The sequence below is a fragment of the Dendrobium catenatum genome, unplaced genomic scaffold (assembly GCF_001605985.2).
Source record: "Dendrobium catenatum unplaced genomic scaffold, ASM160598v2 fragScaff_scaffold_0, whole genome shotgun sequence".
NCBI lineage: Eukaryota > Viridiplantae > Streptophyta > Magnoliopsida > Asparagales > Orchidaceae > Dendrobium > Dendrobium catenatum.
The window spans coordinates 822,038-846,924 of NW_021318462.1; the positions used below are offsets into that span (position 1 = coordinate 822,038).

The window sequence follows — 24,887 nt, forward strand, 5'->3', positions numbered from 1 at the left end:
TATTGGTTCTCTTGCCGCTAACCACCGTCGCTTCTAGCCGGTCGCCACCACTTGCCGTTGGCATCGCCCTCACCGCCGACATTGCCACCGTTAGTCGCCACCACTTGCCACAGACACTATCGATGATCGTCGCATTTTTTTAATTTCATATTACATTCATTTTATCATGACTTAATTGCAATATGAAGTGGTCTATAAATATGCTATGCATTTAAGTTCTTACACTTTCCGCGTCTTAGAAAAATAACAATAAACAATTACATATCATAACCACATACATAAGAAGCTTTTTTTTTTTGTATTATTTATAATCGTTCTTACTCCATATTTCAACGGCTAAAAAAACCGTTCATATTTGAAACTTGATATTATATTGCGAAATTCAACTGTCCATAATGATATGTACTTACCAAGCTTAATAAAAGAGAAAAGACCGGGCATCACTGTTTACATGACGTTGAAGCTATGCTATGTATAGTAAATTCATTAATCAGATTGAAAATAAAATAAAAATTTGACTTTATATGTGTCATAATAATAATAATAATAATAAATTTGGATAAAAATTTGTGTTAAAATTTGACTTTCTAAAATAAATTTTTAATAAAAAGTTTTAACTCAAAAAATTTTTATATTAAAAAGTTGCTTTAGAAAGTAGAAAGAAAGTTATCCCAAACGAAGGCTAAATATAATTGAAAGTATATTTCGGACTAAAATTTCTTAGTTAATATTCGTATCAATTGAATTATATTCTGCTCGAAAAATTAAGCAATGTCAGTCTAAAGCTCCTTCATGCACTTCTAGTCATTCTTGTTGTTAATCTTATCATCTTTTAATTTTAAATTTCTTGTTATACTAGGATAAGAAGATCATGATGGATAACTTGAACTGGATGAAGTAGTTTATTCTAATTTTGACCAGAATAGGCAAGTTTTTGTAATTTTTGAATAATGTTATAAGAAGATGATCTATGTGATTGTATAATGGTTTTGTTGGCTTACTTTTTAATGGGGTTGATTAGATCCATGCCTTGGTAGGTTTAGCCTAAATTCTTCACTCTTCCTTTACAATAGTTGATCTATGTTTTTTTAGTTATACACTAGGTGGGCATAACCATGAATTGGCCTATCTAAATTCTAAGTATCTTTGTGTAATGATCATAATTTTTTTTTTTCATAATAAAAGACCCATTAATAACCTCTTAATGATCCACAGGAAACCTCCTGGATATATGAATATTTGTGGGGGAGCGTCGTAAATCAATGCTTGTGAGCGCAGCAATGCTGGCTTGTCTGTATTATGAGTTATGGTTGTGTAGGCATAGTGACCCCAAAGTTGGGTCTGCGGCGCTAGCCTTTTAGGTTTGAGGTATTCATCATCTAGCATTGTTGTGTTAGGTTTGAAATTCTATTTGTTTTTAATATACAACTCACCCATTTTAAGTTCCTAAGCCCCATACCCAACCTCCCCATTTCATTCCTTGGCTGAGAAGAGAGGAATGAGAAGTGAAAAGAGAAGGTGGGAGAGAAAGAGAAGAGAAGGGAGTGAAGTTCCACATCAGTGTATTTTCATATGTTTTCTCAATTGTAAAAGTTGTTTCGATTGTGATAGATACCATGAATCTTTTTTCTATTTTTGGTGATTTTAAGTTTTGATTTTCTATCTTTCTCAAATCTGGTTAAAATGCATTATCTTTTAATTTAATAAACTTTCTCGGTATAACTTTTCATATATGATAGGATATGATTATTCTGTATATTTTGGTATGATCATCTTGTATTTTCACGAGTAGAATTACACGTACAATATTTTAATTGAAATGACAAGAATGAAGGTACACATGTAAATAACTTATGATTGTTGCATCTATCTTAGTAAACCTAACATGACATATATATGTTACAGTTCAGCTGAAATAACATGCATAATGTGGTAGGTATATTGGTAGGAAATGCATATTAATAGCATGATATTCTACATATTAAATTTCATAAGATACATATATGGTATACAATACATTGCATGTAAGATATAACATTAATGTGCGATGTAAGAAATGTTGGCTAGTTATAAACTAATTCAAGTTAGCATGAGTAAGATACCCTATATACGAGAGTGGGTCAACATAATTTCTTTTAAATAATGAGTTTGAGATGTAATCTCAATACAAAATAAGGAGTCATAAGTAGTTATGATACATTAACGGTAGGAATGATAACTCTTACATAACCATAAGATAGTGACATATAACATGATATGACAAGATATAAGAAAATACCATATGATTAGCTGGATATCCAGACTTGCATTAATGTGAATATGTACATATATACATGACATGATAACTAGAAGTAACATGAACGTGTATAAGCTATATGATATATGAGTAATATGATACATAATTTAATAAATGAACATGATGCACCATGGCACTGATACAAAAACATATACGTGATACATATGATACATGAGACTAGCAAATGCCACAAAAATAACTTGATACGACTTACAAATAACATTTATAATGTTGACATGCATTAATATTCGATAAACCCAAATTATAAGTATATTACTTTACATGCTTCCCATGATAGTTTCACCATAACATTGTTCTTGATATGTTGGGATATAACTAAATTAATGATTACAGATCCATTTCATGCTTATGATTACTCATGATTTCACTTTGATCACTACTCATGTTATGATTCATTATGATTAATACTCCTCATACTAAAAGACATACTACATTGATATGACTTGAATGATTTCGTGTATAATTTTATACTTTTCTTGCATTGGGTGCATGTTAGGTTCAGGTGACCTACCGGGCTTCTTCTCATTAAGCTAGTTTTTATATGATTTTAGTGAAGAATAAGGACTCAATGAAGTGAGGCTGATTAGATTCTAGAAATATGTATCTCTTATATTTTTTTATTTATTATTTCATAGTCATAAATGTATTAAGATGGATTGAATGGATAGATATTATCATGGCTACTATATATATTTGTGAATTATGGAAATGTAAATTCATATGTTTTGAAGAAATGAAATGAAAGATTGCTTCAGTTGTGTTTGTTAATTGTTATATAGCTGATTATTAATGGCTATGGTAGATGGTTAAAAGATATAAATATGCAATTAGTACAAATTAGATTTTGGGGCATGATAGTATGATACTTTGATCCTATAATAAGCCTAGCATATAATAACTCAAATATGTGAAATAAATTTTCTTGAAATTGATAAGCTCATTACATGATTTTACATGTTTTCAAGAAAGGGTAAGAATAAAAATTCAGCTATATAAAAACTCATTAAATGTTAAAATTGGTAAGCCTAGTCAAATGCTAAAATGAAAAATAAATGCAACTAATATAGATCCTGAAGTATGACATAGCCTAACCCTAGGAATTTTTAGTTCATTTTATGTCCTTTTAAATTGCCTTAGAATAATCCTATCTACCCTAGCTTAGTGCTTTTCCACATTGACTTTAGCTTGACCTACTACTGCCTTGATAAAAATTCTAATCATTAGACTAGCCTTATATGATTCTAATGCATGACAGACTTAATGTCTCTTCAAACTCTAGCTAATTGTGTTCTTTCTCAAATTTAAACTTGAACTTATATCATCCAAAATAACCCAGGTAGACTCATGCATACCCTTTGAGTAAGGTAACACAATCATAGAGTGGTTTAACCTTGATAAGGCATTACCCTAAGACCAAATCCAATACAAATTAAAATAATCTAATCAAATTCAGTAGAAATCTATCGATATGTCGGTGACCGATTGACCTGCTCGTGGGATGATTTAGTCTAATACTTATCCTAGGATGTCATAGCAACTCTTAAGAACCATTTCATAAACTAAGTGATTTTAAGCAAACGAAGTTTAGCCATGGACAAGACCTGATCAAATATGAGACTCAATATGACCATATAGGGGATATGGGCTATTTAGGTTAGTTTGACCATGGATTAATCCAATCTTTGGATGGATTATACTTAAGACTCATAAGAACCCATCTTAGTCAAAACCCACCCAACATAAGTTCAACTAAACTTGTTGACTCAACATCAAAACTTAACTAATCCCAACATATAATACTTCTTTGAAATCAAATTTAAATCATATATAAACCAATTATGTGCAACTTTAGGGATATATGAATCTAGTTTGTTAAAGAAGGCTTTAACTGAGTTAAAAAGGTTAGGCTAACCCATCATTAACCATGCTTAACTTGATTTGAATTTTAACCAATAATGAAGCTAATGGGAATCCATTAAACTAGTTAGGTTAAATTTAGCCCAAATTCAAATGGGCTAAGCCTAAGACTATTATGGTCCTTCTATGGTTGACTTAAGTCAAGTGGGTTCACTTAAACCGATGAACTTACCAAACTTGAGTTCAATATCAAGTGATTAGATACCCTTAAACTTAACAGCTAATATCCATCTCATGAGTAGCTACCCAAAACTCCCTTATGTTCAGCCTCACCATCCTAAGAAGTTGAGCTAAGTAACTATAGTTGTTTGTTCAAGTTTGGGAAGATAGCCACCTTAACAATCTTGATTTAGTTAATTCTCTCTCGACAACAAATCACTTACTTTGAGATTTATTGGGAAACTTTTCTTACCTCAATGATAATGCAATGGAGGATAAAGAGTTTCCCTACTAATCCTATCTTAGTGCTGAATGCTCTAAACTTGATTTATAGTGGATCATGTTATAGCCATTTAAGCTCAACTTCTTCCTTGAAGCATCCATATAATCCATATCATGAATCATAAGTTTTCTTTGAAAATAACTAATGTTTATTTGGGGGCTTGTGAAAAGTTCTTAACCGACTAATGACTAGAGAGGCAATAGCTAGGGTGATGAGGAAATTCTGCTTAGTGCTTGATAATAAATAAAATAATTAAAAGTTATGAAGTGAATTTGAGTCAAAGCATGTATAAATTAACTTGAAGGTTAGTCAAAGTACAAGATGTTAGCAACTAAATGTTGAGGGGGGTTGTTGGAAACCTAAGATTAAGAATGAGACCAATAATTGAAGGTAAAAAGGGATTGACTCAAAAGCTAAAAAGGATAAGAGGTATTTGGCACAAGACCAAGAAGCAAGTCAATTGAAAATGAATGGCCAATATTTGAGTTAGCTTGTTGACTCACTTAATATGCTAAAAGTCAAATAAGAAGATATCAACCACTAATGGAGCCATCGACTATAAGGGAGTCAGTGGGTATGCAATTCCCTCATCTCAACAAACACCAATTAATGATTAATATATATCACCAAAAGAGGGTATTGGCCAAGGTCAACATATGAAGTTCTGAGGACTTTATCTTGGTCCTATTGAACTTACTTTTGTATTTAAGACAATGAGATGAAGTAGGTCAAGTCAAAGTATCATATCTGTCCACCTTTATAGATATATTATTATCTAATTAATATTTATGTGACTAATTTGACTTATTTATTTATATTTCATTGTTTATTTAGTTTGCAAAATTATTTTCTTAAATTTTTTTTTTTTAAATTCTTTAGTTGCTTATGAGCATCAATCATCCTTTAATAGGTGTTGATAAGTAGCGATAATTCAATAATTATTTATATATCATTCACAAAGTGAAAGTGAGCATGATACTTTTTTGTTAGACCTTTGTATTTCTCCACTCATAGCCACTCTACCTTTATTATTGACATATCGGCTGACTGATAACTTGTTTTGGTATTAGTGTTCATTTTTCTAGCTTTTTTTTTTTCGTTATCTTGCTTATTTGGATCCATCTTTAGCTCTCTAATATATCTTATTAACCCTAATGCTCTCCTATAAATACTACATGTTTCTAACCCTTAAAAACTTTCAAGATGCCAAACTCAAATTTTCTCGCATGAATCAAAAGTTCTTGATTTCAAATATCTTGTCTAAACACTCTTGATATTTCTTCTGTATTCTTATAAAAATATTGCATCAATAAAATCTTTTATGCACTATAATCTTTATTGTTATTGTTAGCTTTTAGATTTAAAAGTGTGACTTTGTTTGATCTAAGTGCTACACCCTTCAACTACGAAGCAATGTAACAAATTTTTATTGACTTGCTAGTAAATGAGTATTTTGGATGGTGAAGTCTTAAGATTGTTGGTGCTTATACGTGGACATATGTTGGTTTGAACAAAGCCACATAAAATATTATTGTGTTTATCCTTTTTTTTTTTTCACCTATTTATTTATTTAATTAACAGTGATTTTATTCATTATACATGATATATTTTGGTAGGATTATTTGTGATTATATCCTAACAAATAAAAAATTTAATCTTTTGATTTATGTGTGAACCATACAAAAAAATAAGCAATCATAAAATTTTTCAAGTTTTGTGAAATTCATCATATATGTTCAAGGTGATATAAATATCTAACAATCCATTAAACTTCAAGAGAAATACATCAAAATGTAATACTTCATAGAATATAACTTCTATATTATATTTAATCAACAATAAATAAATCGGATTATATTTATATTTATTGTCTTAATTATGATTATTTGTATAATTAATAACTAATTTGTATATATATTTTTAGTTAAATAAATTACTTTGAATAAGGACATTTATTTAATTTTATTTTTTAAAAATAATCAGTTTTTACATTAAGTTAAAAAATTTATACTCACTAATTTAAAAAAATAAAATAAAAACTTAAAATAATAATTCAAAAATCAAATATAAATAGTATTAGACAATATAAATTCAAGAACATTTTTAATTAAAAATAAATTTTAAAATCCAATAAAAATTAAAAAATGGTAAATAGATAAAAGTAAAGAAAAGAAATTGACAAGGGTACTTTTTCAAAAAATTTGCTAAGAATGGGCCTAAAAAATTTTCTATAAAATAATATAAATATTTACAATTTAAAATAATTTTTAATGAATTACTTTAGTTATAATTTATACTTTCTATTAAAAATAATAATAATAAATTGTTTTTATAAATAAAAAAAGAGTTTTTATAAGCAAAAATAGAAAATGTAACATGCCTATTCTCTGATAACGTAAACAAAAATTATTTTAAAAGAAGTTTTTAGTGGCAGAATATTTTATTAGAAAAATGTTTTCTTAAGAAATCAGATTAAGAAATTCTGATTTCATAAGGAACAATAATTTTATTTTTCGATTTCTTTTAAAATCACGGTAAGGTAGAAATCCGATAATTATATTTTGTATTTGTTCTTTTTTAAAATTTTTCATTAGTCTATTTCTTAAGCTAATTTCAACTTAAAACATGTTCTTTTTTATAAAATGACATTCTTTCTTTGTTAAAGGAATGTAGAGATTCATGCAAATTTGAAATAATTCGATTTAATTTAAATTACCGTTCTTTAAACAAATGGGACCAAATCAGAATCCTGGAAAATAATGCAGAGTCATAGAAAATCAAAGGTGAGAATCTAAGATTCGGAAATTATTGCATGGAAAGGAAAATAATATGAATCAAACAACCAGAGATGTTTAAAATTTTGACATTTAATAGCAATTGGATTTTTTTTTTTTTTGGGAATTTTAGCAATTGGACGAAAATGTCGCCCACAATGCCTCCAATGATTGAAATTAATACCTTAAATGCTAGCTTAGCTGTTTCTCTGGCCTCATTGGTTAACAGTTTCCTTGAGGAAACCCTATAATAAGAGATTGGGTCCATGCCTCCTGTTCTTCTCATTATTCTTATGAGAAAACGGCTAAGTACACAGACTTCTGTATGTTTGGGTGTTCACTCTTTTGTTTTTACTGCTGCAATTCCTTTAATTCAACTTACCGAAACGTCTTCTCAGCTTGAGTTCGTCTTTTCTTTCCTACACTTCCCTTTACCGTTAGAAAGAAGAAAGCTTGCAACCTAGGATTGGGGAGAGAAGAAGGGATTTACAATTGGGAGGCGACAAAGCAGAAAAGAGGGACTTTTTTCTTTTCCTTCAGTCTCAGTCAAAGAGTAACTTTTCGGTATCCCTTCCTCTTCATGCTCGTGTCTATTTCTCTCTCTTCTTTTATAATGTTTGGTGGGCTTGGTAGATCTATGTTCTTCTCTGTTAGGTGAGAGTTGGAAAAGCTGGAGATAGATGGAGGAAAAAGACGTGATTTTTTTCCTTGTTTAACTTTTTTTCTTCTGTTTCTTGTTCCTTAAGGTTTCTTTTGCGGGTTTCGATGGTATTTGGTCGATTTTGAATACTTTTTTGTGTTTTGGAATTCTTGTGGATGGATACTGGCGAGGAAATCGCGTATCGAGTTTCTATTTAGTTGCTAATAAGAGCAGGGCAGAAAAAGGAGCTTCTTTTCATTTTTTGTCTTAATGTTGCATTCTGTTTCATCCATTGTCCAGGCTTGTGCGGTTTTTTGAGGGTTGTTGAGTTGAGTTTTCATCTTTAAAAAAAGATTAATTTTGCTTGCTAGCTTCAGTTTTCTCCGCTTGGGGGCTAAGTGTCTGTGTTGTTGAACGGGGCTTTGTGGTAAATCTCATCTCAATTTGACTTTGCTTATCGTCATCGATTGTTTTATTATTGTTGCTTAAGATTGTAGTTTCATGAGGCTTTTGCATTCGCTATTGGCTTTATTCGGTTATATTTACATGCAAATTATGGGGTTTTCCCCTAGATGAACTCTTAATTGGATCCAATAACCTTTCATTTTTAATTAGGTTTCATAATTCTTTTCAAAATTTTCATTTTATGATATATTTTTTTCTTTTAAGAAGTTTAACCTAATTGTGATTTTCCATTTTTTAACTGCAGAATAATTTTTCTAGGTTTTATTTTCCTTTGTTATTTGATTGCTATTCTGTCACACTTCTTGCTGCTTCAGAAAGGAACTAACATAGTTGGTCCTTGTTCTTCTTCTGCTACTTCTTATGAAATAGCTTTTGAAGTTTAAGTTCGGCCATTTTCCCTTTAAGGTGGGAGTTGTGTTGCACTTCTAAAAATGATGAATTTATTAGATTCTATCGTTTACTTGCATGAAGTTAGAAATTGATATCAGTTTTAAACTCTAGAAACACCTTCAAAATCCCCTCAACTATCCTCAAATATGGTGATTCAATTTTTACAGTTGAAATGAATGAAGGCAAAATCATTGCTTTTTAAAGCATGTTCTATACTTTCAAGCAACCAAATGAGTCAGTGTTGTGATTGTAACTTGACTCTAGTCTCAACTAGCTCTAATGGCTTGCCTCCCCCTTGTTTTTTCTTCTTAGGTTGACAGAATGAGAGGAAAAGGGTCAAGAGCTGAGAACTACTTTGTTTTGAATACTGGAGCCAAGATTCCAGCTATAGGGCTTGGGACATGGCAATCCGAAGGCGACATCTGCATTGAAGCTGTGACAGCAGCATTAAAGGCTGGATATCGACACATAGATTGTGCACATCTATATGGAAATGAGGTTGAAGTAGGCAAAGCACTGGCAGAAGCCTTTGATGGCGGACTTAGGAGGGAAGACTTGTTCTTGACTTCTAAGCTGTATTTTCCTTCTAATTCTTATAGGAGGGTTGAGAATTCTGTTAGAGTTTCTCTTGAAAGTCTTGGTGTGTCCTATTTAGATTTGTATCTTGTACATTGGCTTGAGAGTTCAGCTCTGGAAGATGCCACAGACCCTCCTTTGAAATCAGGGAATCAATATAAGCAGTTCTTGCAGCGGTTGAAACCGACATGGAAAGCTATGGAAGACTTAGTGGAGATGGGCCTTGTTCGTGCCATTGGCATTAGCAATTTCACTATTCCTCAAATCAATGAACTACTTCAGTTTGCTAAAATTGTTCCGGCTGTTAACCAGGTTAGTCTGATTAGATTTTCATAAATTTGAATTTCTATAGTTACTTGAAAAGAATGGTGCTTGCACTCTGCAAAGGAGCTATTTTGAATATCATCATACTAATTGCATTATATATTTTACTGTTTGACCAATTTTGTTAGATTAAAATCATGCTTGCCATTTAACTAAGGAGAAAATGATCATATTAGCCCACAAAATATTATGGGTGTGTTTCATTTTGATAATTTACTTTTTTATTCTCCAATTTGGGACCTCAATTTATTAAAATTTGATTCTTTTGATCCTTCAACATAATTCTTCTGATCTCTCGCTTCGACTTTTTTGATTAGTTGAGAGATCAAGTTGGAAATTATAACACACCCTATAATTTTCTCTTAACTTCGTCTGCTTTTTTAGAAGATAAATCATCTCATAAAAGAAAGCAGTCAACAAGCTGGACTGTATTATGATTAAAAGGTCATAAGCTCAATAATCTACTCTTTCTATTTTTCTTTGATATATACTGTGTTTAAGTGTTGTCCAATTAACTAATATATATGTGAATTACATGTAAAATGATCTGATCACAGTAGTACATCACATGGTTGGAATGCACACTTGCTAGTTGGCTGCTTTGAGCGGAAACTATGCACATAGATAAATTCAAAAGCTCAAGGTGCTTGTGATGTGCATTTTGTTTTATTTTCATAGCATTTAACGAGGAGTAGCTTCACATATTAAGGCTCTTAGAGGGTTGAGTTCTAGATGTGCTAGGAAAGCTAGATGTTTTTTAACTTCAATTGACTATTCTTGCTCATTTTTTCTTAATTAATATACTTTTGTTGAAGGGCTTCTCTTTCTTCTACAATAAAAAAATACACTTGATTAAATATTTATGGCATCTCTTATGATCTATGATGCACCGATACTTCTTCTCAAATAGGCGTGCAGTGTCTGACACCGTATCGGACACGACACTCGTCCGACACTCCTCCGACACATGTCGGACATGCCGAAAACGTGTCCGATTAAAAAATATTAAATACAAATTGGACATGCGTGTCCGTCACGCGTATCTTAAATATTTTATGAATTTTTTTAAATATAATTTCTTGTATTTGGAGGGATATAAACTAAATTTTTTATTTCCTATCCACAACACCAAAGCAACGTCCGCACTTAATACCCAATCATCGAATATTCTCATTTTTATTTCTTTTTGGCATTGAAGGTATTTTCATCTCCTCTCTCGGGGACTGATAAACGGCATCGACGCCGAAAACGTGTCCGATTAATACTAATAATTTTAAGCATAAATTCTAGTTAAATGACTTATTATTTTCAAATTATTTTTAAAATTATACTTATTTAATTTTTATACACTATTTTTTAAATATAAAAATTATAATACCGTGTCCAACCCATGTTCGTGTCCTATATTTTCAATAGCTGACGTGTCCCGTGTCCGTGTCGTGTCGCAATGTCCGTGTCTGTGCATCATAGCTTATGATCCCTAGCAACTTTAAGCTAACTGTGTTTTATCCATGTGAAAGGAATTTCTTTTGTGAATGTATCTTTTCTAATTATTGATTTAACCATGGTCTCTGTTGGAAAACATGACTTAGAAATAAAATGTGAGGAAGCACTTTTAAGCTGATTAGTAGGAAATATGATGTTATTTTCTAATAATGGTGGGTATTTTCCTCTTTATTTTTTTTATCTTTTGTATTTACTTTATTTGCTTATATATAGGTGCTCTTCTTAATTAATAAGATATAACAAAGTTTTCTTCTCTTAAACAGGTTATTGGAGTAGCATTAATCCTAAACTTTGCTACTGTACCCCTTCTTTCCCTCTCATTTTCATTGTCATTCATACACCCTTACTCACTGGCTTGGTCTACACACGACCCTTCCCCCTCACTAGCTTGCTTTTTTGCTCTCTCACTCGCTTATTGTGGTTGTGTCTGCTTGTTGCCTCACTTGTGCTCATGTCACACGTGCTTGTTCATTGTCGTGCGACTTGCGCTTTCTCATTGCCATGATATTCACTTATGCTTATGCTCACACCGCTTGCATTTTTTTTGTTGTCATGCATGCACTTCTTGTGCATCTTTGTCTTGAGCTACTTGCACATATTTGTTGTTGCTTTTCTCGTCCTAAATGCACTCGCTCGTGCATGACCTTTCCTTGCTCTTCCTCATTGCTTCTAGTACCTCGCCAACACTTGCAATATCGTTTGCAGTCTGCCCTTGCCTTGTCTTTGTCTTCGTACTTGGAGCTTGTTCTTTTTTAGCCTTCACTCATTGCCATGATCTAAGTTTTTTATTAATTTTTTTAGATTCTCTCTACCTCTTTTCTCAATTTGGCATAGCATCTCCTTCTCTTCTTGCGACGAAACCATCCCTAACAATTAGTACTACCTACAAATTTTTTGTTTTCTTGTTGGTTCTTTTGATAAACTTTAGCAAATTGATGCATCTCCTCTGCCTCTCATTGAAGCCAAAATTTTTGAAATAGCTTTCAATTGATTTTGTTGTTCTCACCTAGTTACTCAGTAACCTTGAACCATTTATGGCTTTAATTGTAGTGTTCTGAGGTAATTTAAAAAATGGGGCTATTTTTATTCCACCTATTTCTGAAAAATAATATTTCTTATGTTCACACCTTATATTTTGAGATATTGTTTCTTTAATAAAATGATGTGCTTCTCCAAGACTACTACAGTTGCTTATGTGGAAAGTGGAACAAATTTTTCCAATACAAGCCATTTATTAGTGAATCTATTGATTGATGAAAATATAATGAAAAGCTTTTTTCCAACTTTCTCTTTTGGTTTTATCCTTTTCTCTATTACAAATGATGGCCAGCTCTATTGTGCCCAACATTATTAATGCTCTCTCTAGTTCTTTAATTCATTGAGCTCTTGCTTCTTTCTCATATGGTTTATGATCAATCTACTCTTGCGACTGGCATTTTGGTGGTCTAATTGATGGTGGTTGTGACAAGGGCAAAGTTTTTTTATCCTTAATATCATTGTGATCATTCTAATCATGCCTCATAATCGTGTTGGGCCAAGTCTGGTCTTCTCTCTATTGCTCAACATGTCTCTAATTAACTGTTGACCTTTCATTCCGAATGTTGCTTTAAGATCAATCACTTTATCTCAATAGGATTATGACCGCCTTGTTTAGAACTCCCAAACAACTTTGTTTTCTTCTCTTTTTGCTCTTTATTTTAGTTCGGTTGAGCATGGTTTAAAATTGCGCAATATGAGGCTCGCCTTGAGGACCGCCTTTGCGCAATTCCGGTAAAAAACACCTCGATGCTTACAACTTGAGTTTTTTTTATGAGGCTTGCGCCTCAACTTGGTTGAGGCCCGCCTTGAGGCCCGCTTCGCCTCACTGGCATGAGGATTATGCCTCACGCTATATATATTAAAAGTTACATAAATCTTGAAGTAAATGTCCGACATTAGACTCTATAGGAGAGGAGGAAAGGGAGAGAACAGTTCACCATAATGATGATTCAAATGAAGAACCCCTTAGTGATGACAGTGCTGATGACTTATGAGTTCTTATGTGATATGTCATTGCTATTTATTTTTGGAAATTGGAATTATATGTTAATGAAAAGAATACTGGGATTTGAGAAAGATAGAATTTTGAGTTAGAACTATATTTCATGTTGTCTTATTATTGAGATATTTTGATTTCACTTCATATCTTATGCTTTTTTTATGTTTTATATTATTCACTCATTATTATATAAAAAATTTATCATTCTATGTTTACGCAATCTTTTGATTTTGAGGCTTACGCCTCAAAACGCCTTGAGGCTTACGCCTCGCCTCACGAATGAAAAACGCCTCAATATCCGAATGCGCAATTTTAAACATTGCGGTTGAGGCCACTTCTATCATGTTTTGGATTATAGAGTTTAGTGATCTTTAGATATGATGATAAGTGTCACTTGTTTTTCTCCTTTGAGACCTCTGTCCCACTTGTTGTTGTTGCTAATATCCCCCCCTTCTATGCGCTTTAAAAAGGATTTGTATCATTTTCCATGGGCTTAGCTCTCTATAACATATTGTATGTTCTCAATTTTCCTATAAATTTTTTTAATACATTGTCATACTCTCAAAATTGTTCTTTTAATCTTGTACCCGGCTCATTTATGTTTCAAGATCTCAGTACAAACAAGAAGATTGATAGAGTTATTGAAGTTAGTGAAATTTTCTTCATAACCCTTACAATCTCATCACCTTCACTTCCATAATCGCACTATATCAATAACATTATTATTTCAATTATCCTCCATGATAGCATCTTTGGTAGTTTATTTTTACCCTTTTCCTCTCCATCTTCACATGTCATGCTTGTGATATTGGTAATCATCATTATTTGGCTATCTTTTTCTTGTCTAGTCCTAGTACCCCTTTTGAGTAAGCTTATTTGAATATTTGTGGTCTAAGTCCAATTTTTTCCCATATAGGTTTTAAATATTTTGTTATTCTTATTTATGATTTTTTTTTTCATGTCACTCGAGTCTGTTTATTCAAATATTAATTTGACACTGTTTGTATTTCACAAATTTTGTTTGAAAAGAGTTTTCTATTATGATTAAGACTCTTCCTATTGATATTTATGTAGTCTTAATTTAAAATATTTTGTGCTGATAATAAAATCATTCAACATACATCATGTCCTCCCTATATGCCTCAGAATAAAATTGCTAGATATAAATATTATCATTTACTCGTGTTGCCCTCACATTGATGTTCTATGATAATTCTAGGGACACTACATTAACTGTTTGCTAGTTTATTAATTGACTCCTATGAGTGACTCTCTTTAACTATTCTTGATAATGTTACCCTTTCTTCATCTTGTATTGGGCGATCCGCCTTTTTTTTACCCTTAATATTTTTGGATATCTTTGATTTTTTCATTCTTTTCATGCTACTTTCAAACTCTTTTGGTTCTTAGTGCTTCCTTTATCACGTGTCATCTTCTCCTTAATTCCTGACCACGCTCTCTCTCTTGTACACCATTATTGACCACAACTTCGCTCCTAGATGTCACCGTCTCCAACATTGCCCCTATATTCATCAATCTACTTAGTGAAATATTAATTTTTGTCTAAATATCTGGGTTGAGCCAAATACTTATTGGAAATAGAATATGCCTACGAGAAAATAGTTTGTTTATCTCAAGGAAGTATATTGACATGGAAGAAGGATGCAAGTTTCAAGGTATCATATTCATGAAGAAGAAAATCTATTTTTAATCATGTTTACACGAGCTTTATCACACAAGAAGAAATATTAGTTGCCTCTAAAAGGCTTGGATTTCAACCTAAGAATGATATTATTATATTAATTATGTGGCATCAAAGTTTAATGATACTTATGGAGATTCTGTTCTTAGCTGACCCTCCACCTCCACTCATAAATTTTTTGGCTATTTGTCTCTCTTCAATTTATGGCGTCTCCTTAAATTTAAATGTCTGATAAGCCATGTCAAATTTTGGCCAACACTCCCTCCCTTGAAGCAAGGTTGAAATTAAGGAGTTGTACCACTGAAGTATAATTGGAGGCAATTTTAAATTTAAAATTAAATAACACTCTTTTTTGAAAAATAACTTAAATTAAGAGAAGTTATTCTAATGAAGAATTATTGGAGGCAAATTCAAACTTCAAATTAAAAAAAAAAACTCTCTCCCCTCAAGGAAGACTTAAATTAAGGAGAAGTAATGTTAATGAAGTATTATTTGAGATAATTTCAAATTAAACACACTCTACACACTCTCTTCTTTGAAATAAAGCTTAAATTAAGGAGGATTCCATAAAGCATTATTTAATGTAATTTTAAATTTCAATTTTAAAGAGGATATGGCAATCCCATGAATGAAATTTATTGAATAATTTTATTCGTGTAATTATCATGTAATAGCTATAAATATGTCATAGCATTATAATAGAAACTAAGCTTGGGTTTTATGATGTAGAATGCTTTGTGCATTTTCATAAATAGGGCTTTGTGGCTTTATCCTATGAGAATTTTGGTTAGTTTTTCATTAAATAATATTTTAAATTTTATTTTAATCATGAATAAAGTATGTGATTTTTTTTTTATAGTTCATGACGGTGTTATTTCTCCTCTCCACCAATCTATATTCTATATGTCTAGGCTTTGTGTCCATTATTTCACCATGGCCAAGATCAACTCCTAGTATATCGTCATTCACCATCATCTTCGATATATTATCAACTTGGTATAAGAACTAAGTAAGATCCATCTCATTGGGTATGAGAATAACTTCATTGATTTCTTCTTTCTTTTAATACTTGTTTCTTATCTTAGTTTTGACTCCTCAATAACTTATTTTTTTATCTAGAATTTTTTTAATCTCCTTTTCCAGAAGTTAAGAGCTTAGTGGCTTCGGGTGTTGGCCCTTGATTTGGTGACATGTACTAACCTTTTATTGTAAGTTCATTCATTTAAAGAATTTTCTTTCTTGTGATAAAGGAGAAGTATCCACCCCACATCTCATTGGCTTCTTTTCATCTATAATTTGAAATTATTATTTTCTAATGACCTCTTCAAGAAGTTAAGGGTGTGATGACTTTATTTTCTTACTTGATTTGGTTGCCCAAACTAACCTTTTTGAAAGTTGATTAGATTAAAATATTTCCTTTCTTGTAATCAAGAAAAAAAAATTTGATCTCACTTTGGGTTTTCTCATTTAAATTTTGCTTTCTTGGATTATTATCTTTCAATAAAGTGAGTCATAATTCTATTTTGATCATAACCAAAGTATTTAATAACTCAAGCATCACATTAATCCACTATCAAATATTTATGTCTCCTGGAGAAATGTCTTTGAAGAAGGGGGGAGTTAATAAAGAACAAAGATACAAGTTTCAAGGCATATATTTATGAATAAGAAATTTTATTTTATCATGCTTCCATAAGCTTTATCAAGCAACAAGAAATTCTAATTACCTCATAAAAGCTTTGATTGTCATCAAAGAATGATTTCATTATATTCATGTGGGCTCCGAAAATTCGTGCCCGGCCTCCCTTGCTTTCAGGAGAGTTTTAAGGAATTAAGTTTCGAGACAAATTTTCAGAAGACAGATTGGGCTTAAAATAATACACTTCACAGAGATTTCGCCTAAAATATATAAAGAGAAGTCCCTTGGAAAATTACTTCTATATAAAAAGAAGAAACACCTTAATATGAAAGCTTTATCTAATATGGATTATGTTGGGTCCATTGATGATAGTAAATTCATATCAAGGGATTGTATTTTGGTGGGGGATTATTTGGTTTTATAGAAGAGAAAGAAACAAATAGTGGTGGCCATATCAAATGCAGAGGAAAATATAGAACCATCATATTGTGTGTGAAATGATATGGTTTAAGATCCTTCTAGTGGAAATTGGTTTTCCATTTTACTCAACATATGGTTCTAAACTATAACAATCGAGCCGTTATGTCTAGTACTAATAATCTTATGTTTCATGAAAGAATAAAACACATTGGCGTTGCTTGCGATGTTATTCGAGAAACAATACTACTAAAGAACATTGTCACTCATTTTCTCAGCTCAGAATAATTAGAAAATATTTTTGCTGAGGCTTGGGTCCACTTCAAATTTTCAAGCTTTCTAATAAATTGGAGGAAAGTATTTTCTCAAGCTCAAGCTTAGGGGGGAAGTGTTGTACGTACGTGAACCCCTGAAATTTCTCTCTCATAAGTCTTTTTGCATAACTTTAGTCCATGTTATTTTTGGTCCACCTAGTTTTTAATCATAATTCTTCCACATTAATTTTATTTATCCATCTTATTGATTAATCTTCTGCTCTTTATTTTGAATGCTTGAACCGTGTAAATCTATTTTCATAAATTATCATATTTTTAATAAGTGTTACATATTTATCTTATATAATTCTTTCTCAATGTAACACTTTTAATTTTGATACGCATCTATCTTAATATTTTTATTTTTACTAAAACCGATTATTAGTAACTATCTTATCATACAACATTGAGATCTTTATAACAACCTAAGTGCAACTTTATAAAATTCACCCTTTTAAGTAAATAAAATTATCTTCAAATAAAGTACCCCTAAGGCATTTCTCCACTTTTTTTATCAAGTGGGCAGTTATAGTTGGGGCAAATGCACCAATGGTTAAATTTATATTCAACCCAAAATGTTATGCCTATAGATGAACGCCGATTCCTTAATATTTCTACACCCACATCCAAACCATTCACATGTCTTTGCAATCTCCGCCTCACATTAGAGCTCACATCGATTAATTCCTCTTAAATGGAAGCTCCTCAAGTATCATTTAATCACTAATAGCTCACCTCACATGTATTCATCATGAGAGTCACTCATCCTTGTACTTTTCTTAATCATTATAGAAGTCGACCAAGTTCCTTAAGAGCCACAAATTCTATAAGCTTGTGGATCGATCCTATCGAAACCATTTGCTTTAATACTACCCATAGTGTGTAAATCAAAAGAGAATTGAAGTTGGGTCTGATGCATTAGTGGCCAAATTTATTGTCAAACTAAAAGCTTGAGCCTAGTAATGGGAGTCAATCACTTGGTATTGTCATACCAATATATTTTGTTTACGTATTTAACCTGTCTAAACCTAAACCTTTCACGTGCCTTAACAAATTTTATTCACTTAGTCTTAGATCAAGAAGTTATATCGGATATATACAATGTTTTGAAAATCAGACCGGACAACGAATCGGAAGAAAGAGAGGTTCACAATTCGATCGGTCGAACTTGATGATGTAATAAATAATAATATTATTAAAAATTAATAAAATTAGTTTCACCTCCTCAACCATTTAACATCATATGACTTATGGATTTCATTGAAACTTATTACCTTCACTCTAAACTCCATTTTCATATCACACTAATCAAAACACTTAAATGTGGCATTAATTAAATATATAAAACATAAACAAATAACACAATACAAATGTGGCATCAAGTAAGTCTATAAATCATAAACAAATATTTCACAAATAACTTAAGCATGATTTATAACTAACATAATAAATGGAGAGTAATTGTAATTCAAACAATATCACCAAACGACATGCCTTGCGGCTCCATGTTCCCGCACGAGGTGGTCTGGACATCCTGTGGCTCCTGGTTCTCACACAGGATTACCAAACGACATTGCATTGGGGGAGGAATGCATATATTTTGTCAACCTCTTTTGTGCATTGGGTGTTGAAGAATGCATACATTCTTCAGTTCTATTTTATTTTTAATCAAATAAAAAATAAATACTATAAATGAATTTTATCTACCCTAACTTGTAGGAATACCAAAACCTAATTCAAAATATACAAAAAGCTAATACAAAAACAATATTAATTAACGAAGAATCAAGAACAAAATCAATTTTACTTTAATTGATAAAAATAACTTTGTTAAAATTTGCATTATCTTCATTAGGGTTTTCAAGATTAAAATCAAATCCCAATTCAAACATATAAAAAGCTCATACCAAAATCTTTTCAACTTAAACATTAAAAAAATTATCAAAACTAAACTTAGAAAAATTAGGGTTTTTAAAAACTTACATTCCACCGTTTAGATTTGAAGCAAAATAGAGAAATGAATGTGATGCCGAAGAGGAATAATGCCTTTGTCACCTTAGCCCTCGTTGAGTTGACGAACGAACGAAGAGGGATGCGGAAGACTCGAGAGGCTACACTCTAGATGTTTGAACAAGATGTGAGAGCAGGCGACGGGATACAGGAAGGAATATGAGCTCAATTGGGAATATTAGGTTTTTATTTGCTAATTTCTCCTTATAAACCGAACCGAGCAGTTTTTGAAAACCGACACCGATTGCCAGTTTTGCGGTCTGGTTCCGACTGTCGGGCCTACCGGTTTTCTACCGATTTTGTGCTATTCTGGTTCTCTGATGAACCCGACTGTCGGGCCTACCGGTTTTTTACCTCTGTTGTTCTAGCTGTTTGCTCTTTTCAGCAGAGATCTCACTGATTAAAAGCAATATGATCACATTGGTGGATAATCAGAAATGACATCATGTATAACTGCATTCAACCATTTTAGTTTGATAGGTTATGATTATTTGGATCTAACTAAATGTTGTATTTTGTGCGTTATAAGCTGCTTGTATTTCTTAAGATACTATTTTCTATCGGCCATTTACATACTGGAGATATCTACACCAACTTCAAACATGATCTTACATAACTTGCAGTGGTTTTAAATAATATAAATAAATTGGTTATTGCTAGGTGGAGTTGCATCCATTCTGGAGGCAGGATGAACTTGTAAAGTTTTGCCAACAGAGTGGTATTCATGTTTCAGCTCATACTCCTCTGGGAGTGCCTGCAAGTAATCCTAGCATGAACACAGGTTCTGGCTTTTCAGATAGTGGCTCAGAAGATGAGCCTGGAACTCCTAGAATAGCTTTCAGAAGATCGAGATCGGTTCATGGACCAATGCTGAAGCTTTCTGTTGTTGGAGACATTGCCGAACATCATAAGAAGACACCTGAACAGGTTAAAATTTTTACCTTCTCCACTCAGAAAAGGATTAAAATTTTCAAATTTAGCATATTTTCAGTACTTCTCTTTATAAGAATACTTGAATTTGTTTCATCCATATAAAAGTCGCTAATTAGAATTTCTTATTTGTGTTCTCCTCATATTTCTCACATGCAACTTGTCCAACTTGGTGCCAATTAACCAATCAAAGTGCTTCTTTATAGTTGGTTGGAAAAAAAAAAAAACTTTTGCAAAATTTGAAATTTTTGTGTATCCTAATATGATAGGAATTGGATGCAATTTCAGCAAAACCTAAGAGTGACACAAGAAATTTAGGAAGAAGAACATACAATAACTCTTTTTTTATTGAGGGAACTAAGAAGAAAAACATGAGATACAATTTGATATTCAATTAGAGAGGAAGATCCGGCTCTCCCAAATCTATGGCATTCATTATACATCAATCGCCATTGTTTGTAGGGAATTAACATATTCATTTGCAAGCTATTTGATATTGATCATAGGGAGGTTGTTACATTTGTTGCATATTTTTCATGTTTTGGTCATAAACATATCATGACATTCATTGTAGTCTTCTTGTATATATTTGTAAGAAGTATTATCATTTGCAGGCGGGTTGTCATGTCTGTTTGCCATTAGGTGATATTGATTGCATGCAAATTGCGTTTACTTGAAACTCCCACAATGCCAAGAAAGGCATGCATGAGTTGCATAGGTACCTGTGCGAAAGACTTGCAAATTTTCCACACCAGCCTGAGCGCGTACGGGTATTTAAGTTTTACCCCGCAACACTAAGAAAAGTATCCCCAAGGCTCGCTCACCTAATCACAAAAGTAGCACCGAGCTCTCTCCCATCGCGTTAAGAAAAGTGCACATAGGTGGTCTGCTCATTGCGCCACAAGCGCTAAAAACTAGATTTGGGTTTTTTTTTTAAAGTTTAGAGAAGATTATACTTTGTGCGAGAGATGATGACGGAGGTATTGAGGTGACGGCGGCGACGAAAACGTGCACAAATATATTTTTTCTCTTTTTTATTTTCTTCTTTCTTTTTTTTTTAAATAATAATTATAATAACAGAGGGAGAGAAGGTTGTTGGTGTGAGCTATTGGTTCAATTGGAGGAGAGCTCGACATAGTGAGCAAGGGTTGGGTATTGTTTGGCTGGGAGGAGCAGAAACAAGTTGGCTATGAGAGGGAGGTGGTATCAAGATTCGAGCTGATGCTGAGGTTACGGCTTGCGAACAGGAGAGCTGGCGGGTTCGACTGAATTGATTGGGGTTGGAGCAGAGCGTTGGCCAGGATTGCTGGAGTGTACATGTCACGACCCGGCCCGGCTAGCCCGATAATATCGGGGCGGGAACAGACGATCGTACGGAAGAGCATTAGAAACATAAATCAAATTCATTAGTATTATTAAAATTAATAATAATTTTTTATTATGACAGACTAATAAAATAGAAATAGAATTTTGTGCCTCGATTTACGCATTTTTTCCTCGAGATTGATGCTGTTTTTCTCGAGATTGGTGTTTTTTTCCTCGCGCGTGTGGTCCATTAGGCAATATTACAATCATTTTTAGATGATTTGGTCGTTCCAATATTACAATCATTTTTAGATGATTTGGTCCATTAGGCAATATTACAAAAGATGCGATTGAACGCAGTTTGAGCACTTTAGTAGCGCATCGTGCTGCTTGATTGCTGCTTGTGTCGTCGATTTGTTCTTTTTTGTGATTCTTAATGCATGGATCAACAATAAGTCTCTTGTTGGTGCTCAACATAGTGGATCGAATCTTTTTTCTTCTCTTGTGAACATAGGCTTGCGTAATCCAATCCTTATAAATCTTGATGTTCTCTTTTTATGATTCTTGATTTCTTTTTATTATTTGTTGTTCGTCATACTTATGTGTAAGCATTTTGGTATCATCAAGTTTGGCGTGCTCCTTTCCTGACATAGTATGCATAGGATTAGTTAAAAAAACTACCTTATAGTTTTGGCACCATCTGGGTTGGCTTTATTCATTTATTATCGATACTCTTCAACAGCTGTAGAATGTTGGTTTTGACAGAAACTATCATTTTCTCATATCATCAAGGATATTGAGATGGTTCTTGTTGATGGTCTAGTGAAGAGCTTCAACTAAATTTCTAAGTTATTGTCAATATGGAATTGTCCTTATTTCCTACAATTAGAATTGCCTCCTTTTACCCTCTTTTATGCCTTGTGTAATGGCAAAGAGAATAAACTGTTTCCAAGTGTTATCATGAAAGAAGAATGTCATATTATAAGTTTATTTTGATTTGAACATTCCCACTAACTAAGAACAATGTTTACTTCAAAATTATCTGTTTTATGTTTGTTCATGTTGACCATTATAGTAAACTATAGACATTTTTATGTAGATATTCTTTTAAACTTCTATAGAGAGAGAGAGAGAGAGAGAGAGAGAGAGAGATCTATGTAGTCTTATCTCTACAATGGATGAAGGTTGCTTTTTTATTTCTAAAAAATGTGATCATATCAATCAAATTCCCTTTTCATCACCTTTTTTTTTTGAAGAGAAATCTGGCCTGCTGAACATTGACTTGAAATTGTTGTATACAAAAACTTGACTTTCTCATCTAACTTGTTGAAGCTTGGCCTTTCCCTTCTATGTCCATCAATCTCTTATATCATTCATTTTGAATATCTTGGTTCTTGACAGCTTTAGGCTTCGTTTGGGATGACTTTCTTACTGGTTCTTAAAGTTACTTTCTAGTACAAAAATTACTAGAAAGTAGCTTTAAGAAGCAGTAAGAAAGCCGTCCCAAACAAAACCTTAATTTTGTTAATTTTGACTCAACATGAAAGCCATTATAGTTATAAAATCATGATGCTATGTAACTCTACATCTTACAGGTGATTTTGAGATGGGGATTACAAAGAGGCACTAGTGTCTTACCTTGCAGCCTAAAGCCTAATAGAATTATAGAGAACATTGATATTTTCGATTGGTCGTTGTCAGACGAAGAGTGGAATCGACTCAACAGAATAGAGCCCCAGATCTGCCTATTTGGAAATTGGCCAGTTAACACATCTGAAAGCGGGTTGCTTTCTGGAAGGGGTCCTCTTCAGGCTGTGCACGAGGTTGAAGATGATGACACTGAAGACAGCTCTTGACTTCTTGCATGTAATGATGAATATCTTTACAGAATTCCTTTATTTACCAAGAGAAGAATATATATATTAATGAGATTTCTGCTGAAACCATAATATGTTACTGTGATGTCTATATGTCAAATGAAAATAATTAATTTTTTCTGTCTGCTGGTATTTGGGCTGTTTTATTCTGTACGGAGATCGGATGGGAGAACCGTCCGGTTAAGCACTGGGTACCCAGCAGTATCAAGTGCGGGTACTGAGCTGGGTACCCACCAATGAGATGACATGACGCATTTTTGTTGGCCTCCGAATGCCCTCCGCACTCCGCACAGAATATTTCTTCGTGCTTCTCTTTACGGTGAATATTCAATCCTTCTGGACAAGAAAAATGATGTTCTTCTTGGCTAATCAAAATGAACATCCAAATGGCTTGGCACCATCTGGTTCTCGACAATCCTATCTCAGTATTTTTTTTTTCCTGTATATTTGTGGGAAGTATTCGAGCTTCTGGATGGCAAGAAAGCCGTTACATCTTAGTAAAAAATGAATCTCCGTCAAAGTTTTGACTTGGGGTTCCATGGCATTTATTTTCCATTGAAAGAATAACTTTGTAGATTTTTGTTTGGAATGGTAGGATTGGATTCTTTTTGAAGGAAGGCCAGTAATCAATCACATCACAATATTAACTTTGTTAGGAAATTGGGCGCTATAGCTATTAAAAATGAAAGGGAAGTAAATTTCATGTGTTAAAGAAGTAGAGAGGTATAAATGCAGCCTGTGATACACCAAAATCAAAAAGAGGGAAGGGCTGAACATGGAGAGAAATTATTCAGTGCGGACACTGGATGTAGCTCATAATGCGCCACGTCATTTGGTACACAGCTGCGATACATAATGAAGTTCAGATGACATCCTGTGTCCGCACAAAATAATTAATCGAACATAGAAGGGAGCATCAGGAATCATTTCTTACTTAGAAGGAGCATCAGGAATCAGCAGATGGTAGAGGTGGCTGAGTTTTGGATTTCTTTTTTGCTACTTTTTTTTTTCCTCAAATTGTAACTTCAATTTTTATTTGATTTTTATTCTTTTATGTTTTCAAAATTTTTTTGTGCTTGGAAGCAGCTTTTTATAGTAATTTTTTTAAAAAATTTACTTTCTCCTTAACAGTTTTATAATAATTTTTATAAAAAGTTGCAACCGTTCCAATCGAATCATAAAAATTTCTAACTAGTTGTTCTATGAAACAATAAAAAGATGAGAGAAAGCTCACAGGTGTTGTCCTAAGAAAGGCACCTTCAATGCAAATCCTCATCATTTGAAAGCTAAATAAAGATGAATTC

General features: G+C 32.5%; 1 protein-coding gene across 7 annotated transcripts; it reads left to right on the forward strand.

Annotated features, from left to right (window-relative positions):
• Window positions 1–7,701: 7,701 nt before the first annotated feature.
• On the forward strand, window positions 7,702–23,703 carry LOC110093981 (aldo-keto reductase family 4 member C10-like). 7 transcript variants are annotated; one of them, XM_028693084.1, is made up of 4 exons: window positions 7,702–7,773; window positions 9,258–9,833; window positions 20,132–20,398; window positions 23,302–23,703. In XM_028693084.1, exons 1-4 carry the CDS (start codon window positions 7,717–7,719, stop codon window positions 23,560–23,562), a joined length of 1,161 nt encoding a protein of 386 aa, XP_028548917.1. In that variant the 5' UTR covers window positions 7,702–7,716; the 3' UTR covers window positions 23,563–23,703. The 7 variants fall into 7 exon arrangements, with proteins under 7 accessions (XP_028548917.1, XP_020674722.1, XP_020674721.1 ...); XM_020819063.2 differs by lacking the exon at window positions 7,702–7,773 and adding an exon at window positions 7,780–8,104; XM_020819062.2 differs by lacking the exon at window positions 7,702–7,773 and adding an exon at window positions 7,780–8,014.
• Window positions 23,704–24,887: the final 1,184 nt, after the last annotated feature.